The sequence below is a fragment of the Meleagris gallopavo genome, chromosome 7 (genome assembly GCF_905368555.1).
Source record: "Meleagris gallopavo chromosome 7, MGAL_WU_HG_1.1, whole genome shotgun sequence".
Classification (NCBI taxonomy): Eukaryota; Metazoa; Chordata; class Aves; order Galliformes; family Phasianidae; genus Meleagris; species Meleagris gallopavo.
Window position 1 is genome coordinate 13,682,491 of NC_139410.1, and position 21,132 is coordinate 13,703,622.

A 21,132-nucleotide genomic window follows, 5' to 3' on the forward strand; every position below is an offset into this window, starting at 1 on the left:
AATATTAATAAACAAAGGTAAAGAGTACCTGATAAATGTTTATTGGTTTTTCTCTTTCTTCTATTTGTTTGGTTTTTGCTTTGTTTTACTGCAGTACTAATAAAAATGGAACAAAAATACATTTTATTTGCACTTGCATTTGGAAACAAGCAGGTGGTGTTTTTGAAGTTTTATCCTTAGGTCTTATGTGCTTTGTAAGAATGCTTGTGGAACGTACACACAGAAAATCAATTCTGAGTTGAGGATGATTTATATATATACGCTGGCTTATCTTGCTTAAAGCAGATACTGCTCGTTACATTTGCAAGTCTAACAGATGAACAGTATTAGTTTGTGTGTAGGAACAGACTAACAAAACCTACAGTAGAAAGAAATTTGTCTTTAAATATGTTTCTGTTTTTTTTTTTTTTTGGTTGGTTGGTTATACTTCTACTGTTTGTTTTCTAATAAGTGGAATGAAGGCTGCTTGAAAACTTCATAATGCCTTTGGTATCAACAACGTGGTTGGGAAAGAGGATAGAAGAGGGAAAAATTAGCATGGGATAAACATAGAAAAGCAGAGGCATTGAATTTGTGTGTTTGGGGACTGTTAAAGTAGAAATGGAAAAGCATTTAGATGTTGATTCTGTCCTACAGTGCAATTTCAGAGATATGCCTGTTTTACAGACATGACAGTGAACCAAGAATCAATACAATTAACTGTGGTATAATGTGTTGGTCTTTGAATGTCATCAGCTTGGGATCAAGATCAGGAGCTGTCACTAGGCCATTCCTAGTGTGTAATCATAAGTTTATTCAGTGGAAAATGTCATCTATCACTTAGACAGTTGTAAAGATTGTTATGTTAAGGATTATTACTCTATAATCTGAAAGAGAGATGGTTGAGATGGGGCAAGGAAGGAACAGATGGCCATAGCTATCTATCTTTCAACATAAAAAGTAAGGTGTACCAAATAAGAAGGACCAGGCTCAAAACAAAAGGGTACAGAGGGTAACAGAACTGCGAAACCTATTGCTAGGGATATTATTTATGCTAAAAGTTTTGTGGATTCATATGGAGACTGAAGGCCTCATTCGAGGGCTTTTACATACCGAGACACCAGTCAGTTCAGTCTATCCCAACTGAAGACAGGTGGGCTGTGGAAAGGCATTAGGGGAAATTAGAATAAATGCTTGCTTTATTCCTTTTCTTCTTAGCATCTGCTTATGGCTGTGGTTTGACACAGGATACTGGGACAGATGGACTCTTGGTCTGAGCTGATGTTGCTGGTCTTATGTACCAGAAAGCAGCTAATTTATACTTAAATGCTATTTTATGTAACGTTACTAGCCTGTAACTCTACCTGTATTTGCACTGCTAGGCAAGTTTTCTCAGTAGAAATTGAACTTCAGTGTTTGCCTAGCCTTCCATTTGCAAGGTACTTATGTCCATTATGCAGACTTTTGTTCTGTGTCAACCATTTTGGACTGCAAACTTTTTTTCTGTCTTTATTAATGACCACTTGGTCGATTTTTAAAGAGGGAGATGAATAAGTGATGTTGAAAATTTTTCTGGATTTTTTTTTCTCTGATTTGTTGTTCATTGTTTAATGTTTTCAACTATAGACGTGTTGTTCTTCTCTTGGTATGCTGCTTCTTAGGCTGAACCTACTTAATGAGTTTTCAAACAGTTTTGATGGCTTTCTGTAGAAAGAGCTTTAATGACTCTAAGATACCCTTCTCTTGACTTTAATTAGGCTTTTTGCAAAGAGGACAGATGTGAGATACATTTGTTGTAATATATAACATAAGATCTTGTAAAAAATATGGTTACTTGAATTTTCTTAAGCTGTTGAAAAGGCTATAGAATAGCTTTGATGGTGGTAGCCAGTTGACTTATTTCTGAAGCGATGTAAAAATAACTTAAGCTGCTGCTGCTGAATCCAGTTTGAAGTTGCATTTGTTAGCTGCTGTATGGGTACTCTGAATATGAATCTGGTTCTGCAGCAGTATGCGGGATATGTATGCTATGAGTAAAATTGACAGGGTCTGCATTTGAATCTCACAGTGATGCAGTGATGATCCCTTTAGACTTGTGAGCAGTTGATATAGTGCTAGCCTTTAACATTTTGGTAGAATAAAAAATTCAGAAGTTTAAGGAGTATTTTTGTCATCTGATGTGCATCTCTGTAACAGTGAAAACTCATCTGAAGTTGGGTATTTTGACATGTTGATCAGTAGCCTTTTTCTTTGATCCTGGTACTTCTTGGTATTCCTCATTTTTCTTCATTGTCCCAGCTGTGTATATGTGATTCTTTGTGTGATTTTTACTTGTCTCCCCAAGTACTTCAGAAGACCATGGAAATGTCTCTAAGCTCGCATACTTAGCTACCAGTTGCCTTCAGTGATGGCAGTAAGGAATTAATATATGACCGTGGCAAGTTGCTACAGTTACAATACTGATGTTAGGAGGAGTAAATGGAAATATGAGGAAATCTGCTTAAAAACAAAGCACTAAGAGTTTTTTTTTTTTTTTTTTTTTTTTTTTTTTTAGGCTATTAGTACTTGCAAAGATGTGAAGCTTTAGTCTTGGAAAGTGTTATTTTTGTGCTTTTTGGTTAGTCTCTGTTTTTAAGCTCTTGGTATGCCTGTCAGGAAACATACATTTCTGAGTGTAACTTTGTATAGTAATGCAGTTTGATGTACGAGTTAATTTTGAATTTCATGATACTTAATGCTAAAATTTTATTCAAAGAACAATTTTTTTGCAATCTGCATATTATTTAAAATACATTAACTTATTCAAATTTATGCAGTGCTTATTGCACAAATATAAAAAAAGATGGAGATTTTTAAAAATCTTGAACATCTTGAGATAATTTCAAATGTGTTTTATATGACTTGTTATAAATATTATAATTCCTGAAATATATAACGTAAAATATTGAAAGAATTAAAAGTAACCAAGTAACTTTCATATTATTTTTGAATGTAGTATTATATATATTATATATAGTGCTGATCAGATATTCCCCACAATTATTTTTATTAAATCATTTTGCTGTAGAGCCGTTGATCTATTTTTCAATATCTTGTGCATGTGGTTTGAAACTTAATTGCCTTAAATGAATTTATTTACAGTTTTACTTTTAATTTCAACAGAAGTGTACTGCAGTATATTCAACAGTTTTGCTGCTAAATGGAATAAGCATATACTTAGCTTGCAGCACAGATACATGGGCACAGGTGGACATCTTGGTTGCGTGCACCATGCGGAGAAACACATGGCACTACACAACATGGGGCAAAGAGCACGCAGTTTGAATTAGAAGTCATTTTATGGATACCTTGTAAAGTTGTACTTGTTCAGATATGGACTGTAATTTCTGAAATGGGCATACATGTTTTAATATTGAACATTTGTGATAAGTGCGTAACTCTAATGTGGCTGTCCTTACTTTGTGGAAAGAGGTGGTATTGTATAAGCCCATTTATGTCAATATTTTAATAATTTATCTTTATAACTGCATTTTGTCTATATTTATAGCAACATTGGCACCCTGTGTACAGAAGATACAATCAGTGCTGAAAGGAAACTTGCATCCATCTGGAAGCAATAAACTTTTCTAAAAGACTGCACAGTGTTACTTAATCCTGTGATTTCTTACTGTGAGTGAAATTAAGGTTTGGTTCACTTGTGTCACATCATATTGGTATCAAATCTTTCGTGAGAGCTTTGCCATAGTGTTAAGCTACAAACAAAATTGATGAAAGTCTGAGAACATAATTTTCTCAGTCACAGGATTATGCATCACTGTAAGTGTAGCCAATTCCCTATACTCACTATAAAAGTAATACCAGAAAGCTTTCACAATGCAATACTCTAGCAGCTTTCTTCTTTGTGTGAAGATCTCAATTGTAGACTGGGTAGTTGACTATACCTTAAATTTTACATTGTGTTCTAAGCAATTTTTTTTGTTACATCCCTGCCACATTATATAAAATATATATTTTTAATACGCCAAAAATATTTTGCAAAGTTCGCTATAGAAATATGAACAGTTTCATTAAAAGCAAGGGGAAAATGTTTATTATAAAGATAATCTAACAAAATTCTCTTTTTTCCTGTTTTTCTTTTAAGTCTATTAAGTGTGGTGTACACGAACAAAATGGGATTCATTCGTCCCTGCAGGCAAAGTGGTGTTGTTTTACATTCTTTCTATTCCTGTGTGGCAAGTGAGCTGAAATGTACTGGTGGTGAGGGAAAGCTTTTGTTCTTGTCAGAGGATTCTGGTGGTGCTGCTGCCATGTCCTACCCTTGGGCAAGCATGGAAAGGGCAGGCAGGCACAAATGTTGGCTGAGTTTATGAAGAAAGCTCCTAGAAACATAGGAGAGATGAGTTTGAAATCAAACATGTAACTGTTAGTTGATGAGAAGTTAGTTCATGGATGAAGTTTAACTAGTAGCTGATAGCTGTGCTTCAATACCTAAATGCGTGAATGCCAATATGCATGAAATACCAATATGGTATGGAAGATAATTGCTCTCTTTAGAATGGAATGCATCAATTCTTTTTTTTTTTTTTTTTTTTTTTCTCCAAGAGGAAAATGTTGACGTTGAAAATCTTTCCAGAAAAAAAACGAAATTCAAATGTTTGAGGCATGTTGATATTCCTGGACACAAGACACTGATATTTATCAGTATTTGATATTCTGTAAATCTATATTTGAGATTGAAGTAAATCCCTTGGTGATAAGAGTCCAAGTAGAACTGATTATTAAATTGTGATTGTTCAGACTTAGTTGTGATATCATGTGGATGTAAGAGGCAATTTTTTTTTTCCCCATTTTTTTTATTTCACAGATCACACTTTTTAAACTAATTCCTTCATATGATAGTGGTACTGTTAGTCTGATGGCTGCGTCTGCCAAGGCTTTACAAAAGGGTGAAAACTGCTGATGTTTGTTCCACTGTTGTTGCATGGATGTTTGCCGTAACTCCTACTTACAGAAAAGGTCCTGGAGGTTCAGGCACTTTGTGGAGGAAAAAAAAAAAAAAAAAAAAAAAAGTGTTGCTGTTTTTCCAATCACATTATAAAATGGCAGTATTTGAGCCATACTCTTTATGTAAAATGTAGAGTTTTCTGTATTAAATTTATTTTCAGTGATCTCTTTCTTTATGTGATGTTACTGAGAAAATGTAACTATTAAAAAGGCACTTCAGAGGAAGTATGAAAGTCTTTGCATCAGGCTTGGGATCTCTCTCTGCCTTTCTTCTTTTTGGCCAACCTAGCAGATCTTCTCCTTTGGGGTTATTTTTTATCTCTGTTGGAGAAACTCTTCTTTCATGAGAGTCTTCTTGTTTGGAACAGTATTAAGGTCTTGTGCTGAGCCTTAACTGCAGTTTTCTGTGAAGAGCTTTAATTCAAGTAGCTATACAAGCAGCAGCCCGGGTTACTACGTGCTTTGTCACTCCTGAGGCCTGATCAGGCTTAGAGGCGGTGTTCCCAGGCCTGGCTCATCTCTGAAAGGAAGACAGATCCAGCAAAGACGTCCTCTGATCTGAACTAAACTCTGGCCTTATGGTCTGAGATTAATTAAACCATTGTTTGATTTAGTCTTTGTGTTCTCTCCACCACTTTCAAGCTTTGTTTTTCGACTCTTGTCTGGGCTAAACTAGAGTTAGGCAGTTTCATATTATTTTGTTTGTTTTATTAGATATTTGCTTATTGCTGTTCTATTAAAGGCATAATGAAAGTTATCTACGTTTTAAGTCCTTTAGTGTGCTTCTGGCACAGGATACCAAGGGTTGTACCAAATGTCTCCTAAAAAAACAACTCCTATAGTTGCTGTGACAATGCGGCAAAGCCCACTAGGTTTGATGAGGATGATAAATAAATAAATAAATAAATTAGGGTTTAAAAAGATATGGTGGAGAAACAGGGATTGGAATCAACCATTTGTCAATCAGTCTTGTGAAAAGAGAAATTTGGAATATGGTGAGAGAGAGGAGAGGGGAGGATGAAAGTCCAGAAAAAGCAACTAACCAGTATAACTTTGAGTCAATGAAAGGAGGTTGGGATTCTGGCCTCTGCTTGGACTGTTTCATATTAAACTGATTGGACTATAATACCATGGCAGGGACTCTTATAGAGACTGAAACACATTTGATTTGACTATGCTAATTCCTTATGAAAATAATATTCCTTTCTAATCTTTTTATTTATAGGACCATTATGCTTGTACAGACGCATAGGAATGTACTCCTGGACAACTAAATAAATAGTTTTAAAGAAGTGAGCGAACGCACTAGTAACCCCCATTTCAGATGTTTTTCCCTCTTTGAGATGGCCTCACTAAGCAGGAATAGTGAATAATTGTCACGGTGCCTTTTGCTGCTATACTAAAATAGTTCATAATTTCTTATTCGACAAAACTAAGTTAATTAATGTCCTATTACAGGCTTATAAAGTGAAGCTTTATTCTGTGAGTCACGTGTGTGTGTGTCTATATGTATTTAAAATTAAAAATATGTAAGTAGAATTCTAAAAAATTTTGGGAAACCACTGTGCATCTTTCCTAGTTCTTGCAGACTCTCATTTGTCTGTCCTTGCATGATCTTTGAGGAATTAACAATTTGAAGTGAACATGCACAGCACTTTGGTCAAGCTGTGCTGACTTTCTGCTGATGGCAGGAGGCAATTCCAGTTCTTCTTTATTCTCCTCTATGTATTTCCTTACCACTCTAAACCATCCCTGGTTTTGTAGGACTTGTGTTTGACTCTATTAACCAGCTTGTGAGAAGTCTAAGCCAGCAAAAAAGTAAAATAAAGTCTACAGTCTGTGCGACTTCAGAGAATTGAATTAATTCAGCTTGATTTTGCCAAGTGCCAGACACAACACAAGGGAAAGGACTGGACTACACGGATGTGATAGTTGCCTGTACTGGAAAAGAGATAAACAGCAAGGTGTAGCATTGGCTTGGCAAAATACATCACTTCACCCTCAGATTCTTTAAAGGAGAATGAAAATTGGTTATATTCCTGTCAGATGCTTTTAAGCTCAATTTTCTGCCCTGAAGGATTACAGCTGTTGCTGCCAGTAAATAGTGGCATGAAAATATGATGGTAGTGTTTGCACCCTGCTTTTATTTTCTGGCTCTGGAGGAATGGAGATGCATCTCTTCTGTACTTTGTAGTATTTCCTGGACTTCCCACCGTTCCCTAGGAGATCATTACAAACAGCCTGGAAAACATTTTTCTAGAGTAGGGTCTTGTTTGAGTTATGCATCTTTTATAACATCATTAAAAAGGAGTGCAGTAGTGTAAAGGTGGTCTTCAAAGAAAAAACAGAACAAAACAAAACAACACAAACTCCTTTGAATCCTGGGCCTTCTCCCACCCTTTCTCCAGTTCATTGATCACTATTCTGGCCAACCAGTGAAGTCCTCTTTCTTTGCTTAAGGGAGAGAGTAAAAAGCATCTCATCAATTTTTTTTCCTAAGGTGTTGCCTGATCTTTCTGAAATAGAAAACACTTGAATGTTCAGATGTTCTGAAAATAGCTTTTCTGTCTTATTTTTAGAGTGTTTAACTAATACTAAGTAGTTTGACATGAGCTGTATGGAACTTCTCAGCTTTTTTGGCAAGGATGATCATCCTTGCTCCATTGTAGTTTTCATTACTGATCCTTCTTAATCGATGTTGTAGCTGAAAACTCTGGAGTGGTTTCATGAAGTAATGGCATGCAACTTCACTGCACATTCTAAGGGGAAAAATAGGCTTAAGTTAGTAGTTGCTTTCCAGTATGCATTCGTTACACATTATTTAACATTATTATATGTAAGTAAATACTGCTAAGCCTGAATTTGTAAACACGTTGTCCAGATAGATTTTATTTTTCATTCTATGTATTTCCTTTTCCATTATATCTTATTGTATATCTGGAATGCTCATTTTGAAAATAGTGTTCATGCTGCGTAATATCTGCAGTAACTACTGTTGTTTGCTGAATTTTCTTTGGTGTATTCTTGATGGTTTTTATTTCTAATTAAATATTTTGTTTTTATACTGTGCTCAGATATAGCAATGAACTATTAATGAAGCAAATTTTCAAAGCACCACGGGACAAAAAGTTCAATAAGTTTATTTACAAAATATAGTTAGGTGGGGAAATGGCTTTCTAAAGGTCGTAGGAAGAATTCATGAACAAGGAAGCACAACCCATTTTTCCTTATTTCCAAATCTTGTACTTGAACCATACACCCATCTTGCGTGTGTATTTCTCTTTTTAATGTACTCCAGATATCTGTTATAGGAATTAGGTCCTCAGATCTAATCACCTCTTCTACATGTTGGGCCTCTACTGTAAGATAACAATTCAATAAACATTTTATTGTTGAAGTGTTTATGTCTTAATAATGCACTTCTGCAAGCTGTTCTATTTTCTGTCAAACTGTTTTTTCTTGAGTTTTTGATCAATTTTGCTGTAAATGTAAGAATTTTTTTTAAAGCTTTATTTGACTCAATGAATTAAAGTTATTTACAATTAAACTGTATTTGAGTGCATCAATATCTCACCCTTTGATTTAGCTTATTATGGTGTATTTAGACATCTTTTTTATTAAATAGGAGATTAGATTATTGTAAACAGGAAAAATGTAGGATAGTCTCTTTTTTTATTTAAATCAGTGATAGGATAAGTAGAGGCATAAAACTTCCTAGAAATTCATATATATCAGGCAGGCTTTCTTTTCATGCTGTATTTGGGGAAAAAAAAAAAGTGGACATGTGCAGAAACTGTGAGTACAATTAGCGTCAAGCAGATAAATCCAACTCTAATCCTGTTTACGCTTTACATCAGACAGATGTGCTGAGATTGATTTAGACAAGCTCTTGGCTTATAGTAATTTTTTTTTTTAAGTACCATATATTCTGTTTTTGTTAGTTCTTTGTTAAATGTTAAGTACTGCTAGTTTTAGTCTTCCTAACGCCTGTAACCTACTTTGTACAGGTTCCCTCTCAGCTCTCATGATGACAGGGCAGCCTGGTAGAAGAGATTATCTTTATTCCTTGTAATTAAATTGACTTTTTTTTCAGAAGATACAACAATGGGAAGTGGGTACTGAATTAAACAAATAGCATGATATCTAATAGATGTATACTTAAATCTTTTGCAAGAACAGATGGTACCCAATATCTTTCTAAGTAATGTGAGAGGACAGTTGATGTCCTGAAAAAGCTACCAGTAACCAACGTGATACTAACAAACTGATTTGATGAAGTTTAAAAAGTGTCTAATCCAATACAAACTTTATTTTTAAGGTAATTTTTCTTGTTATTACACATTAGAGATATTTTATAAATATAGCTTGACTTAAATTTTCACCTGAATTGTTTTATAGGATTTTACTGTATTAGAAATTATCTTATTTTCAGTAAAAATAGAAGATTAAAAACATTGTAAGATGTTCCTAAGGCCTTGTATGCAGAGTTCTTTCCAATCTCAGTAAAAATTGGCTGTCCTGATCCTACTAGCTCATTTGGTATTTTCTCTGCAACTTAAAATTTGAGGATTATGCTTTTGTATGTTTCAGTGTTCCTATAGTTTATATACTTCTTCAAGCTGTGTTTGAAAGTATGTTACAGTGAAACAGCTGGAGTCAAATGCTGCTTTTGTAAGTGCAGTGCTGTCTAGTATGAGTGCATTATTTGGTTATCTAAAGTTTTAATGTGCATCTAAGCAACACAAGACTGACAAATACGGAGGGAGAGGAAGCTTTAAAAGCAAGTAAAAGGTCTGGCTGAAATAGCATGAGAAGACAAGATGAGACTTACTGACTAATAACTTTTATTTTATGGGAACTCAGCAGAAAGTATTTTAGCAAGCACTTATTTTACTTGTTCTGTGCATGGCAAGTAGACTAGACTTTGTAATCCATTTATTATTTGCATGTATAACATTAGCGTAACAGAATTTCTGATATCTCAGCAAAGCTAATAGTTAATTGAAAATGTTATTTGATTTGAGATATTAAAAAAAAAAGTGAAATATTTATACTGTTCTGAGTGAATAAATGCTGTGGCTTCGTTGCTGCTGCAGGACAGTTGTCATATTTTGTGTGTCCTTGTTTATGAAATTTCCTAAATTGTTGAGTATGTACTGGAATTTTCATTGGAATTTGTGCCTGAACAAAGTCTTTCTGGAAAAAGAGCAGACCCTCTTGAAAATGCTATTTTAGAAGTTAAGACAGATACTAAATATGCATATTAAACTATACTTAGACATATATATTGTTCAAAGTAAGGAATTCAGGATGTCTCTAAGAAGTACTTCATTTAAGGTCTACAAAAGCTATTTACTCCCAGGTATTTCAGAGGAGCAAGGTAAAGTTGGTAAAAACCAAGATGTCAGATGTGGTGCTATTTAAGTGGTAAGGTTCCTTTGTGCTCTCAACTCACCCTTTGGACATGTTGGGCGCTGCCCTGGGGCTCCGATGGAAATGTGGTCGCTGTCAGTGGTGCTGACAAATGCTGTATCAGAGCCTCACAGGTGTTGACGTGGACTTTTCCTGCTCAAAAAAGGTAGACTTGCTGAGGTGCTCAGCTCAGTGCAGTGTACTGACTAAGGCAGTACCTGATTTTGCAGTCTCATACTGCTCATGTCTCCAGGAAAGGGTACCACGACAGGGTTTTGCACCTTGTCCTGAGCTTTCTCTCAGTGCGTGGCATTCATCACACACCATGCCCTGTAGCTTTTCCACTAATAAACCATTTGAGCTGCTGCAATGTTTGGAAAAGATGTCTGGTTTCTAGTTACTCTCGCCTTGGGCTGCAAGGTGACCTTTCTTTGTTGGTCTATGGCACGCTGCATCTGCTGTAGTCATGTAGATAGTAGAGGATCTTTTCTTTTCCTGTCCAGAATATCCATCTCCTACAGGAATTATGCCTTTTTTTTTTTTTTTCTTTCAAATTGTGTACTTGAATTAGGATTCAAATGTTTTGTAGCTTAAGGGAGCAGGAAAAGTTTGTACCAGAGTAGCTTGTTTAATAGCACTCAAAAAGGCATTTACAACTATTGTAATTGCATGGCAGTATGTATGACAGCCCCAGAATTCTCATTTTATGTTCCAGCCTGAAGAAGCTCTTCTTGGGACTAAGAGCCTTGAACTATTGGAGGAGTTTTCGAGACTTTCTTCCACTTGTCTTCTGAATCATATTCATAACTTGAAAACGAAAGACAAATTGAGTGATGTGCTTTTGGTTTATTTTTCTGGTTTTACTCAGCTGTTTTCTGATCTTGCTCAGGTTTAAACCCCAAAAATAGCAGTTGTATTAATGGGGAAAAAAACATATATAATTAATCAGCTATGTTTATATAGTCTATATAGTTTGTGTTATAGAGCATTTTTTATCTCTGAGAGTTTGATTCAGAAGAGAATGAAGAATTAGTCCTGTGAATGTAACAACAGTAGCAAAGGCAGGGAGGGGGGAAATTATAACTTTTTTTTTTTTTAAGAGTCTAGAATTTTGGTTAGTGCTTTCAATATCAAAAGACTCTTTGAAGTTATGGTATTTGTATAAGCAGAATATCTAACCTAAGTAATAGAGAGTTGGCAAAATACAACACCAAAATAAGACCAGCAATTGATGCTTGTGATATGCACTAAATTTCAGTACAGGCACAAGCAGATGTAGTAGCCTGGAGAAGACAAAGTACCTGAAAGTTGTCTTTAAGTGTCTAAAGGGGGGCTACAAGAAAGAAAGGGATGGACTCTTTATCGGGGTTTGTTGTGATAGGGCAAGAGAAAGAGGGGAAGTTTATATTGAATATAAGAATAAAAGTGTTTTACGCTGCGGGTGATGAAGAACTGGAACAGGTTGCTCAGAAAGTTGGTGAATGCCCCATCTCTGGAAACATTCAGGTCAGACTGTATAGCGCTCTGAGCATCTCGATCTAGCTATAGATGTAGATGACCTGATGACCTACAAGGGTCTTTTCTGACTCAAATGATTCCATGATTCTGTGAACACTTGAAGCTAGTAATGAAGCCATAATGGTTTTGTTGTTGTTGTTGTTGCCGTTATATGCTTTTTAAAGATATTTACTCCTATTCAACTCATAACTTTTTTTTTTCTTCCCTTCAGGTGATTCCAGTACAGCTTTACAGGTGAAAGAGGAGATTATTGAAATGAAGGATGTATTTTCAGTAAAAGTGAAACGTCGCCGTTTTGTTGGACAGAAGAAAGGTGGTACTTTGTTGGGTATCACTGTTTTTAAATGCTTGCATAAAGAGGAAAATAAACTAACAGACTATGCTATCCACTTGAATAACTTCAGTGAGGACCATTGTCATTCCTGGTTTAGATGTCTAAAGGAAATTTTGAATGGTAAGCACTTAATCTGAGTTAATATTAATTCACACTTGTTTCTATCAGTAAAGCGTAAGGTTTAATGAAGCTTAGAGAAACTGCTTTGTCTGTGGAAATTAAAACACAAACATATGAATGTTGTTGGAAAATGTTTACAACTGATGTTCTACATAGCAAAGTGCCCAGATTAAGAAAGCGATGATGACTAATGCATCTGTAGAAAAAGATGCTGCTTTTGCATCTGACTTACTTAGATCATCTTACTTAGAAGTATTCAAGCAAACGAGTAGCTGATTGTATTCTGGACTCTTCAGAGGCTGCCCAGAGCTTGTTTAAGAGCTTCCACTTGAGATCTGCCGATTCTTATAGGCTAATGGGACAGGCTTTTCTCCTTCATAAATTCACAGGTGGAAGTGCTCTTAAGGCTCTGTAGGACTCTTGTATAATTTTTTACAAAGTGTGTTGACATTGGCTAGTGACAAGCGGCAATTCTTTATTTTAGAACTATCTTTCTGGTTTTTCCTGGGCTAATTGTATTTTTGGGATGCCTTGTTAACCTCTGATAGTTATGTTTTTCATGGAAACTGATTCAAGTTAAAGAAATACTGTTTAGGGTGTATGTGTGTGGTGGAAACAACACAAAACAAAAAACAAGCCAAACCCTTTCACTGTAATTTAAGACCTTCAGTTTTGGAAAGACATGTAATATAGTGCACTTATAATTAAAACAAAACAAAAAAACACGAACCAAACTCTAGTTTATCTTCAAAATGTTTCTGTTTAGTGGCCACAGCAAATGAATTTCTTTATTATGGAGGAAAAACATCCTATCAATCTTACACCTCTGTGAATGAACCAATGAATTATAGTGTACTTCTATTACAGTTACTTTGTCAAAAACAGATATCAGAGAAGGTAACATAACATGCTTCAGGTGTGCGTACTGTTTGCTTACAACATGCTTTGGATTTTCCAAACAAAATTGTGTATTAAAACATACTTTCCTTTGCTCCTTTTGAAAGACCTTATCACTAAATATTGAAATCTGTGGAAGTGCCAAGATTCTTGCAGATCTCCAGCTACCCATAAAAGCAAAGACATTTGCATAAGAAGCAAATGTCTGTTTTGTTCCCAGATTACCCTCCATCCATCAGGAGCAGTGATACCATATGTTCACAGGAAAAAAAAGCAGCAGTATCTCTTGCTCAGGTTGCCTTGACTTCGAGGTGCAGCCTCTGTTTCATAGCTTTGTAATTGGAAGCCACCTGAACCTAAAAAAACCGTTCTGTGCAATGTTGCTGTCTCTGGCTCTTTCTTCAGCTTCGGTCTTTCTCTAGAAGTTAAACCTTGTGCAGGTTTTGCTTGATGTTTAATCAGCACATTTTCTCCTTTTTTTTTGCTTCAGGAGTAATTAGGACTCAGTGTGTGTATGGGGGGGAAAATAATCAAACAGAACCCCTGCAACATTTACTAAAGTGTTTATTTTTGCAAATTCTGTAGTTGTAGTAGAAGTAGTTTTATATAGTGTTGGTTATTGAAGACTGAGTAAGTATTTAAACTGTATTTCTATGCAAAAAATCAGCAAATTGATAGCATCATTTCTACACTCAGAGGAGCAGAAACATTATCAGTCATTCAAACACTGCTGGTATACTAATAATATAATTCAGGAAAAAAAAAATTTTGATTTAAAATGCACCAAACATTGACTGGAAGGCTCCAGTAGGATACAGTTCTGGACTAAAAGTATAAAGTGTGGTTAAGTTCTGCTGATGGTTTGGTAATTAAAATTGCAAAAGGTACATTAATATATCTCTGCTTGAAATGGTGATAAGTTTTCCTTTTCTTTTTTTTTTTGTAGCTTATTTTTGTAACAGTGCTGAGGACATTTTAGGACATCTTTACTAATAAACTCAAATTGGCTCTTGTTTGTTTATTTATAGACTGCAGGAAAAAGAATAAAATTATACCCTTCCAAAATAACATTTTTGTTGTTGTTATTGGAAAAAAGTTTTCATTAACTATTGACTTACATTCTTGGATGATTTTTACTGCTTTGAGGCCAGAGCAAATTAAAGGAGGTGGTTTGTCAACATTGTGTCTGTATGCTCGAATATGGCTGTCAGTAAATATGTATTTGTCACATGGTTAAATATTACTGAAGGGTATGTCTCCAGCAACTGAAATGAAATACATTTCTACTTGTTTATCTTACTCTTTTTTGGATTTTTAAGTGTTGTTCATTTATTAACCAACAGCAGTTGCAGGTATATCAGGGATTAGTTTTTATGTGGAAGTCTGTTCTAGTGAAATCTCTTTTGCTTATTTGTTTTGTCTTTTTTAAAATACAATGTACACAATTTCCTTTTTACTATGTATTTGATGTGAATGTTTCTTGTATGTTTACTTCTCTTATGCTCTTTATAGTGAATAATCTTGTCTGCTTTCAATTTCTCTTCTAAGAACTTCAATTTAAAGTCTGTCTAGTCTCTGATCTTTCATGAAGCCTGTCATCCTGTAGGTGAGCACACATACTCTGTAGTTGTTTTCAGCGCAGTGTTACAGTGATTCAGTGTCTGTTACAGCTTTCTATGCACGGGTGCAACAGTAACAAGCACCTGCTACCATCTTCTCACTTTTAAATAAATGCTGATTTTATACATAACAGTGCTGTTTCTCCTGCGGGATATTAAGAGCTTGCTCAATGATACAGCACTCAAAAAAAACTATGATCTTTATTTGCATGTTTGTTAAATTGATGTGAAATGACTGCTGCCAAATCAAAGCACACACCTATGGAGCTTAGGTTCCTGGAAAGTCCCAAATGGCTGCTTAGACCATTCCTAGTGTGGTGCTGGTCTTATGTGAGACCTGTTGTAGGCTGACTCACAGAGATTTCCTCTTTACATCTTCCTGTACTGGGCTTTTGAGTGTGTGCTGCAGGCATGCTGTGTAAGTGGGATTCACTGATTAATTTTGAATCCTCTCCACATGCAAATGCCCAGAGCTACTTAAAGGGTTAAGATGGCACTGGAAATGGGAGAAAATGGATAATTAGCAATGCTTACCCATTTTCCTTTTTTGAATTTTTTTCAACTGTGATGTGACTTATTCTCACTAGGAGTTAATCTGAAAAAGTTTCACTTAAAAGCTCTTTAAGTTAATATAAGACAATAAATACTGTTAAAAATAAGTGTTGAAGTAGCAAAAAATGCATAAAGTGCATTTTATCTTTATGTACTATTCTGTAGCATCTCTCTCACGCTGGGATTTGATATACAAGGCTGAAACTTCATGCATGAAGTTTTAATTAAACCATTAATGTTAAACATTAACTTTGCTTAGTTAATATTAACAGTGGTGTCTCCATAGTTACAATAACAAATCTGTTTCATATTATTAATTTTCCTCATGTATAATATTCTTACTGGTGTATAAAGTATTTATAAATGCATGTAATAACGACATGATTCCAGACCCTTAACTTTTGTAACATAAACCCATTTCCATAAAACTAGGAATGGAAAGCAGCACAGATGTATGTCTGAGCATAGCGTCTCTGCTGCCCTCCGAGCCTTTGTTTTCAGAACACCCTGATTGACCTACCACCCTTCATGGTTCACTGATTCACTTGATAGATCAAGTTTAAACTAGTGCATATTAGCACATTTGTTAGTACTGGAGGAACAGTTGGCCTTCCTGCTTTAGGCTGCTGGTTCATTTCAAATGGAGCAGCTACAGAAAACAATAACAGAACACCAGTTAGGACAGCACCAAAAGGCTGACAGGCTGAAAGCAGTTGCAGGCTGTAGTAAATAAGATCGATTCATTCACAATGTTGTTTAAAGAAAATTAAAAGATGATAATTATTTAAAACTCCTTTTTTAAAGAAGTTCCACTCTATAACTGTGTGAAAATTTCATCTTTGACTGTTACTGGATTTTCTTTTATCAAGCCCAGTTGCTTGATTTATAACATGTCCGTTACACACTGGGAATGATAGCTAATAATTTTTGTCCTGATCAGCCATTCATGTATGATACTGTGCCATCTCTCTTCTCAAATGTCATTTGTGAAATGAAAAAGGAATGAGCACAGAATTGGTCTACCATCAAGAGCCTTTGGAATACACCTTATTTACTCATGCTCCTTTTCTCTACTCCTTTGGTGTAGCGTTTCTCTGCTCTTTTGGTGATGCAGTAAATTTAGATACTGTTCCATATTCTCAAAGTGATTTGTATAAGAACCCATAAGCAGGCATATAAAGATTTTTTTTTTCCTCAGGATTTTTCTAAGCTGTCAATTGTGGTGCATAACAGAAAGCTCATCAGCATATTGTTTATAGGAGAAAAAAATTTGTTGCCTTCTAAATCATCTGTGTCTTTTGCTAATAGAGAGAGAGAGGGAAGTTCCTGTGACTAGTAAGCTTGAGAATTTCCTGCTTTACCATTTTTTTTACTGTGGATTTTTGTATTTCTTGGATAGAAAGAAATAAAGCAGGCCAGTTACTTCAAGTTAAACACCAGTGAGTAGTGTCAACAAATGCTTAGAGTTGAAAGTGTTTAACATACTACGTAAGTTGGCACGAAGGGGGAACCTGTCTCTGCTTAAGGGCTGTTTTATTTCATACACATGACATGGCATGCCTCCCAAGAACGTGCTTCTTTGTGAAGGTGCTAAGGCCTCTGACTGAAGACATCCAGGGTTTTTGTCCTGATCAGCCATTCATGTATGATACTGTGTCATCTCTCTTCTCAAATGTCATTTGTGAAATGAAAAAGGAATGAGCATCTACCATCAAGAGCCTTTGGAATACACCTTATTTACTCATGCTCCTTTTCTCTACTCTTTTGGTGTAGCGTTTAAGGATGCATCAAAACTAAACTGCCCTGGTAGATATCCTTCGGTATCTTTAAGAAATCTTCTAAGATTATCTGGCTTGTGCTAGTAAAAGTTTTCATTTTCATCTCTGCATTCCTTGATGTGTTTAAATGAGTCAAAGAATAATCTATAGGAATTTTATAGTCATTATATTTTGGTCTTACATAATACTTTCCTTTTGAATCTAAAGCGGTATTTATCTATAATTTCTCAGAGGAATTGTTCCTATTCAGTAGAATAAGAGGGAAACAGCTTAAGGAAATCCCAGCCAATGATTTTAAGGTTCATATGACTATAAAAAAATAAAGTTGTACTCTGTATGTGGCAGGAAAATTTTTTTTTTTCACTTTTGGTTCCTTTTGACATTGAGCACTACTGCTGATGTTCCTCCTGAATGTTGAAAGTGGCATACTTATCAGATCTTCCAGCTTTTATTTGGCTGAGAAAGTGATAATTTAATCTGATGCTAAATGGAAATTGAGAATTTATGAGTGAATTAATTGAACACAAAATTGTTCAACACACGTATTTCAAGTAATGACCAAAAAAAAGCATACTGGATGCCACCACTTGTTTTTAGGAACAAATCAACTGAATCAGGGCAACTTTTGGAATCATAGAAAAGACTTGAAAAAATAGTGTTACTGTTTTTTTTTATTACTTATTGAATACGAATTATTTTCTATTCAGCAAAAAAGCACTTGCAGGTCATAAAGTTACTTCTCAAAGACATTTCGTTGGCTCAATGTGCAGGATTGAGTATTGTTTGCAAAGTAGTGTTTTTCAGCATTTTCTGTTCAGAGTTAATTTGAAGACCTAAATGTAATTTAAAAAAACCAAAACCAAAACAAAAAACCCCTACATAATTCCTAGATTTCTGGATGAATATTACCAGGTTATCTATTGCTTGACATTTCTTCTTGTCTTTCAAAATGCATTGTTTGATTTGCAATCCCAGAAAACAACCGTATTGAATTATGCTGCCTGTTTTGTTAGATCTTATTGTCATCTGCCTGCTGGCAGTGTTTCACATGGAATTCCAAAAAGAAAATATTTTGATACTTCTTTTTTGTTATCCTATCCTATAACTTCTGCACACTCATTCTGTTCCTGTATCAAGGTTTAACTAAGCTATGACATATATTTTTTTCCATCTCATTCTACAATGTTTCGACAATTGTGAATCATTTCCACTGTTATTAACTTTACATAAAAAAGTTATCAGTACTGTAATTTATAGACAAATAGCACATATTCAGAAGAAATGGAGACTTTTTAATGCTATAATTACTGTACTGAAGTACTGTATTTGTTCTAGTATTAAAAGTTTATTTAAGCTGTAGCAATAGCTGGATGGTGTGTGATGATAAATGTTTTGTGTTTTCTTTTTAGGGTTTCAGAATAGGCCAAAATCCTTGAAAGTATTTGTTAATCCAAGCAGCCACAAAAGAGAAGCCACTCATATTTATTATGAACAAGTGTCACCACTTTTTAAACTTGCTGATATAAAAACTGATGTCACAGGTAAGCTGCCTCAGAAGCATAGTTCAAACTTTTGTGAAGCTACTAGCTAAGCTTGCAGGACAGTTTGAACCCTTACTGGTTCTGCCTGCAGGTAGTGCATTTGGAATTCTAGTTAATACAATGCAATCTATTTCTATTCTTCATTGAACAGTTTTTCCCCTATAGTCATCAATACCAATAATATCACTTTTTTACTTCTAGGCCAAATGTTGAATAAAAGGAAACAAGCATTTAATGTCTGACAGTCTTGTATACATTTGATAATATTTCCTCCTGCGTTCTGATAAACATGCCCTTAAATATTACCTCTCTTGTGAGAACATCTATTAGTTGGACATCACGCAAGAGAGGCTAATGGGAAGAGCACATTATCTCTGGGTTCTGACTGAGTTTGAGGGATGGCCTGGGAGACTAAGTGATTAAGTTCTGGCGTGACAAGGGCAGTTCTCACCAGGCACAGCTGGCTGTCTGGAGAACACAAAGGTAAAAGTTTAATGTTACAGTGATGCTGCCTTCTGCTTGACACTGGACAGTGGTTCTCCAATATCAGGTTTGGATTTAAAGCTCCAAATTCTGCCAGGGTTATGCTTTATGTCCTTATGTCTTTCACTGAATTTACCCTTTGGCTGTTCTATTTCATTGCCTTCCTGTAAGGAACTGAACGGATTTTCTTAAAGCAGTTAAATTGTAATGATTTCATTGCTTCTGCTCCCTTCTGTGAAGTGATTGAAACTTTTGCTGCACCAGATTTGGTTCCCCCAGACATCCAAGTTTACAGGGAAATGGTATTAGTATTATCCAATGCAAATTATATTATATTCATAGCATTATAACTCCCTGTAATACATTGCTAATGTAGTTAATATAGTTCTTTAGTTATGGATTTCATATCCGTGTGAGGTGTGCAAGATGTTTTAATCCCAAAAAGTCTTTTTTTCTTGTGAGTGTTGCCATTAGTTTGCAAAATGATCAGTTCCAGCTGAAAGACACTGTTTAACCTGCAGTCGTTGCCTAAACGTTTTGTGAAATCATGACCAGCTCAGGTTACAGGCCAAAAAGCACTCAGAACAAATCTGATTTAGGTATACTAATAAAATAATATAATAATACAATAATGTGATAAGTGCTTGTATGAGATGTATCTTGCTTATTTTATAATCTTTATCTGCATGTTTTCAAATTATTTAGCCCACATTTTAAAAGAAAATCAATTGAACTGTGAAATAGAGTTTTCTGTTACAACTACAAAGTGATAACAGTGACTATGTCATATTGTTAAATTAGGTATTACTTCATTTTAAGCAATTATTGAAATAAAATTACCCTTTGGAATTTTTCCATACTACTGGTTATTGTTTATTTTTACTGTGAAGGTAACCTCATTTGTTAAACTCTGCTGAAGGCAGCATTATCATTAACTTGTATGAAATTACATTTTTGGCTGAAATCCTAGAGCTGAGCTAATAAGCCAAATTTGAATCAAGTTTTATAGATTAATTCACATAATTTAATATAAGCTGTGAATATCATTCTTTTTGATTTTAAAAGCATTTTTCTTAATTGAATAGAAACAGTTGAAAATTTATTTTGATTATTTTTATTTAAATTCTGAAAAAGAAAAACTGCTGTTGTTAGCCAGATAAATGTGAAATTGCTTATCCTTTAAAATAGGGCTATTTTAGCAATAATCAAGTGCTAACGTGCTTATTAGCTGCCTAACACTCCTCCTACAGGCAAAAGGACAAAACTGCATTAGCGTCTTAAGTGCTGGTAAAGAATTAAATAATTATGAACTAAGTATTAAGGAAAAAGAAGCAAAGGAAAGAAGAAAAGAAATAGAAAAGCAGGCTGAGTGAAAGTTGTGTTCACTGGTGCCATCTTCTTAAAAAACAAACAAACAAAAAAACAACTTGGGGAGCAATAGCTACACACTTAAGGTACTATGAATTGAAAGCTTCTGTGCAATTTCCACACTGAAGATAGTTTTTACTTTTAATCTTTATGCCTACGCTGATTTAAAGTCTAAAATTTATTGTAGGAAAATGTTAATGTAAGTTTGAGTCTCTGAAGTGATTTCCAGTACGTAGATGATATAAGACTGAAAGGTTACTTAGAACAACATCTACAAAGCAGCAACAACAAATTTGGACAATGAAGTGCTGAAAGGCAGAACTCTTCATCCCATCTCATGTTTTGGTAGTTGGCTCTTGGTGTTGCTGTTCAGTGTTTTTAATTCCTGCACAATCAACTCTGCCAGGGCTTATTTTTCACTGTCACTTAATAATAGAATCAAGTGTCCATTTGTTTTTGTTTTTAAACCTGAAAGTTGTATGCTGATAGACAGTTTTTAGTGCATAGTGTAGAGATTTTATCACTTT

At 34.9% G+C, this 21,132-nt stretch overlaps 1 protein-coding gene across 2 annotated transcripts in view; it reads left to right on the top strand.

The window, feature by feature from the left end:
* Positions 1 to 21,132, top strand: part of CERKL (CERK like autophagy regulator) — a 49,557-nt gene that overhangs the window by 10,206 nt on the left and 18,219 nt on the right. For both annotated transcript variants that reach the window (XM_085228660.1, XM_085228661.1), the window contains exons 2-3: positions 12,125 to 12,367; positions 18,623 to 18,754. In XM_085228660.1, the coding sequence (XP_085084786.1) occupies positions 12,125 to 12,367; positions 18,623 to 18,754 (375 nt within the window). The remainder of the gene's footprint in view (positions 1 to 12,124; positions 12,368 to 18,622; positions 18,755 to 21,132) is intronic.